This window comes from Amblyomma maculatum, chromosome 6 (genome assembly GCF_055883805.1).
Source record: "Amblyomma maculatum isolate TAMU_Amacu chromosome 6, ASM5588380v1, whole genome shotgun sequence".
Taxonomy (NCBI): Eukaryota; Metazoa; Arthropoda; class Arachnida; order Ixodida; family Ixodidae; genus Amblyomma; species Amblyomma maculatum.
The window spans coordinates 150842806-150847753 of NC_139349.1; the positions used below are offsets into that span (position 1 = coordinate 150842806).

Below are 4948 nucleotides of genomic sequence, written 5' to 3' on the forward strand. Positions count from 1 at the left end.
ACATAATTGTTCAATCATGCACTCCTCACACAGGACAACCCATTCTGAGCTATTGCAGTGATTACACAGTTCTCATTGGTTGAATCAACTATTCATTGTCATGTAGGGCCTGTCACGAGAAGGTGGAGGATTTTGACAGGCACTGCAGTGGTTATACAGTTCTCACTGGTCGAACCAACTACTAAATGCCATGTAATGCCTGTCACAAGGAGACTTGCGACATTTAGTGGTTACACAGTTCTCGCTGGTTGAACCAATTACTCAATGTCACGCATGGGTATGCCTAGTGGAGCATTTTGGAGGTCATTGTAGTGGTTACACAGTTCTCACTGGTTGAACCAACTACTCATTGTGACAGAGGGCATGTCATGAGGAGAAGCATTTTGGCAGTCTTTGTAGTGGTTACACAGTTCTCGCTGGTTGAACCAACTACTCAATTTAGGCCCGACCTGGCCGACCACTTGCCGCAATAGTGCTGACCAGCTGCCAACGTCTCTGAATGATCGGCCTACCGTCGGCCCGTACTTTCTTGTCGACGTAAAGGTATGCGGGCCACATGTGGGCCGGCTGCTTTTGGACGATTAATGGCCGGCATACGACCTAAAGCGCCGGCAATCCGTTCGGTACTGCTCATTGCGCTGATACACATGCCATGCATTTGTTGATGCTTTCTAGATATGCATGCATATAACGAGCCAGCATGCAGGCCAGTAAAATCAGCAGCTCTTCTGATATCAGAAATAAAAGCAAATAAGTATTTGACGAAAAGTTTATTCCTTGTTTAATATACAGCAGCGCTTCTTTGGTGTCTCTTCTGGTTATTAATATTGGAAGTTGCGCTCCTATCCTGTCGCCTCTCTTCCTGTGTTCATCTTGTTACATTTAGCTCACCTGTTTAAACAAAACAATGTTTTTAAGGGTAACTCAAGATAAGAATTTATTTGGCACGTATGTTTTATAGATACAGAGAAATCGAGATACAGGCAAGGCTCCCAATCCCAGACTTCCACGGGGCCCTCAGTAGATTAGTACACACAAGCAAAAACAGAAATGCACTTCAGTGGTAAAAACACTAGTTATATTGATTCAGCAACATTATATACAATAGTGATGAAGCAACTGTTTACCAGGAAAAAAATGAATAAATGATAACAGCAGAAAACACTGCCATATGATGTATATTATACAGAAAGAAATATACAATGCTGCAACCTCGATCTAAACCTTCATTAAAAAGGAACATACATGTCAGCACCGAGAGAGGAGGAGAGGAACGCTCTCGTGACCTAAATATGACGTCACAGTCATTGCTCGCATGTTGAAACCGAAACAGGGGAGAAAAGAAATTCGATTATAAATTATTGAGGGCCACAAGCAATCATCTCATGTTAATCCACGTACAGTAATGTATTACGCATCATTGCAAATAAAGCACGAACCCAAAAATTAGTCAAAAATGGACGAAGCGCTCACTGACTTGCCCAACAAAAAGTCCTTCTTGAATACCAAAAATTAGTGTCCATAATACTTCAAGGGATGTCCGCTTGGTCAGCAATCGGGCTTCGAGAGGGTGGTGGTAGTGGTTGCATCCTTTGATTTCTGCCTCCATCCCGATCTTGGGCTCCGACCAGCCACCGCTTAATGATTTCGCCGGCGAGCGTCACCGATGTTTCGACGAAGGTGCTCTTCACGGAGGCTGTAAAGAAAAAAAAAACGATATTGTGTTACCCCTTCTTTAATATAGTATTGTTGCAAATAATTTTTCTTCTACAAAGTCGCGCTGTATACTTTGGAAGTTTCAAGTCATTACTGAACGCTTATTTCGAAGACTATCCTTCCGCGGTGGAGCAGTGGTTAGGATGCTGGCTACTGTACCGGATTACTCGGATTCGAACTCGATCACCGGCGGCTGCATGCGTTTCAATGGAGGCGAAATGGAGAGGCGTCCGTGTGCTGTGCGATGTCATTGCTCGTTAAAGATTCCCAGCTGGTCAAAATTACTCCGCAGCCCTCCACTACATGCGGCACACCTCTTTTCGCTTTCACCACCTCTTTCTTGCCTAATTCCCTTACGGTGCGGTTCAGGTGCGCACGCAAACACGGTCCTGAGAGTTCGTGCTTAGTCCTGAGAGTTCGTGCTTAGGCCAAAAGTGGCTTGTCGTGGCCGCCGCCAAGGTACGTTGAAAATTTTGACATATACTGATCATGTACAGTCCTTAGAAAAAATGGTATCAACACTCAGCCGGTGACATAGCTCTGGAAAACTGTATTGAAATGCCATCTAGCGACAGCGTAAGGGACAGTGACAGTGACACATGCATGTGGATAAAATGCGGCACTGCCACTATTGTCTGTAGACGATAGACATATATGTTGTTAGATAAAGTTGGCATGTAGTTTTCCCGAGCTCCACCACCGGCCTAGCGTTGTACACCACTCTTGCTCCCGACTTTACATCTCACTTGAATGTGCAGTTGAAGTGATGGAAGCGGAGCCGCCATTTTACACAAAGATATTTGCATAGTACGCAAAGAATCTCACCCCAAACGAGAGCCACAATGGAACCTTGCTCCTTAAAGGCATGTTTTCTGCCTTGAGATCCTCTCCAGCTGAACTGCATCGCAGCTTGTTTGGTTAGGAGCTGCATTAGTACAGTCCTCACAGCAGTCTTGGCATCCGTACCGCCGAATCTGGAGAAGTATTTCACCTGCAAAAATGGACACGAATGCTAAATGATTTAGCTTCACTTGTTGTAAAGTTGAACACCAATCACAAGATATTTATGCATCAGTATAACCGAAGAATAATAGTTGCAGCATTGCATCATGCAACTGGAGAAATAAAATATAAGCGACAAACATAAGAAAGGAATGCATTTTTCAAGCCATAATTGCCACTTACCAAATTGTCCACGTTGGAAGGTGCGGCCAGATACTCTTCCAGTTCAAACACTTGGCTTGCACATGTGGCCGGCAAGGGAGGGCAGTCGTCAGGCAAAGTTGCTATTCTAGCCGCATTCGCTGAATTCAACATTTGTCGGACGGCTCCTATGTCGCTAAGCAGCCTCATTTGGTTTTCAAAAACTTTCCGCTCGAAAGCTGCAAAAAGACAGGACCGGTAGAAACAGATATAGTCACTAGATATATTCACTGTCAGTCTCTTGTTTTGAGCAGTGATCACAGCGGATAAATTATTTTTCCTAAAACTACAGGGGCTGTTTATAAAATGGAAATTAATGGCACTGGAAGTAAAACCATACCGGAACAACGAGCAGACAGGTCGTTCAGCTGCTGCTGCAGTGACACCGAAGCTGGTCCTGCAAAAATCATTAAAGAACAGTTCCGCATAGATCGTTTTATTATCCTCCTAGTTCTCATAACTCCTGATCATGTACTTGCATAATTACATTTGGCAGTCATATAGCTGGAGCAGTACAACCAGCACAACTGCCTTTTAATAAACGTATTATTATTATTATTATTTATAGTTAAAGTAAAACTCCATAATTCGAACTCCGAAATTCGAAACCCTCCAAAATTCTATAGCTTTCTGCGGTCCCATACAGTTTCAGTGCCGTCTGATTGTACAACCCAATTAATTCCAAGAACTGCTATATGAGAGTATGTCAGCTTCAAATTTCGCGGCGGCCTTCGAATCCGCGAAGTGACGCCACGTAGCGGGGCTAATCTTTAATACGCGAAGAGCCCCAACCCCAGAAAGCTCAACTGGCTCAAGTCCTAGCGCAAACACCGACACGCGGCCCGGCCGCCTCGAGGCGACCAAAGCACGCGCCTGCAGAGGAGGACACGTACTTCGCTGCACAGCACAGGATACCGGTTTTTTGTGTCACGTGCTCTCGACGACTCGCCGCGGCTACAGCCACTGTACCGTGGCGCCTGCAACTTATGTCTCTGCCCCTTGTACCGTGCATTCCCCGCCTCCGGTGACTTTACTGCGAGCTGGCTGGGTGAGTTCGGTGTAATCGCGAAGCTCGTTCAAGGCAGCGCGCGCACTCGCAAGTCGGCACGAATTACATGATTTGCCTGTGCCCCGTCTACTTTTGTCAGTGTTCTGCTAATTCGAAGACCTACTCATTTTTAATCATTTTCGATGTCTCAGTGACTTCGAATTAAAGATGTGTTACTGAAGTAATTCTCTATATATGGTGTCTACATTTTGCGGAAACAAGAAGCAAAAACACACCTTGTAGGTACGACTCATCTTCTAATTCTTGCTGTGCTCGTTGAGCCTGCTCGGGCCTGGACTGTGCTACTGGGAAAACCATATGATGTAGAATATGGTCGTAAACAACAAATATCGTGTGCATGCCGTGGAGACGGCTGCACTACTGTTTGTTTGTTCCAGTTCGTCCTGGGGCCTGTTGTGAAATTCATATGTCGGTAGGTAAATAATCCTTGTGTGGCATATAAAAATACGTATTCTTTTCTAATGAAGTATATATGTTGTCTAGAGGAGCAAAATATTCCTTTAGGCCTACCTGTAGGGAGGAGTTTGTTCCTGTGCCGCATGATAACACGGATTGAAAAGGCGGCGTGACGGACCGCTACAGGGGGGCATGCAACCTGCAGCGATTGAGAAACGTTCAGCAAAAAAATAATAATAATAATAACAACAATAATAAAACACTTGTTTTCACACGCCTGCCGCTGTGGCTCGGCACGCTATGTGTAAGAAGATCGACTGGTAATCCCGAAGACGCGGGACCAAATCCCGGCTGCGGCTGCCCATCTTCGATGCTGGCGAAAAGTAAGGTAGCTGTGTACTGTGTAAAGAGCCCCAGGTGGCTGAAATTTCCGGAGGCACCCTCCACTATGGCATTTTGCATATACAGAGCACTTTGAGACCTTAAACTCCATAAGCCATAAATCACTTGTTTCCGAGTGTTAAAGCAGCGAACGGAATATTTTGGGACGAATCTAGGGCGCGA

The 4948-nt window shown here is 45.2% G+C and overlaps 1 protein-coding gene across 1 annotated transcript; it reads right to left on the bottom strand.

Moving 5' to 3' along the window:
• Positions 1–794: 794 nt before the first annotated feature.
• On the bottom strand, positions 795–4285 carry LOC146187041 (uncharacterized). Its single transcript, XM_084608167.1, has 6 exons — positions 4204–4285; positions 3260–3316; positions 2902–3098; positions 2542–2707; positions 1478–1696; positions 795–891 (listed from the first exon to the last, which is right to left on the bottom strand). The coding sequence occupies exons 1-5, from the start codon at positions 4283–4285 to the stop codon at positions 1530–1532; spliced, it is 669 nt and encodes a 222-aa protein (XP_084464293.1). The 3' UTR covers positions 795–891; positions 1478–1529.
• Positions 4286–4948: the final 663 nt, after the last annotated feature.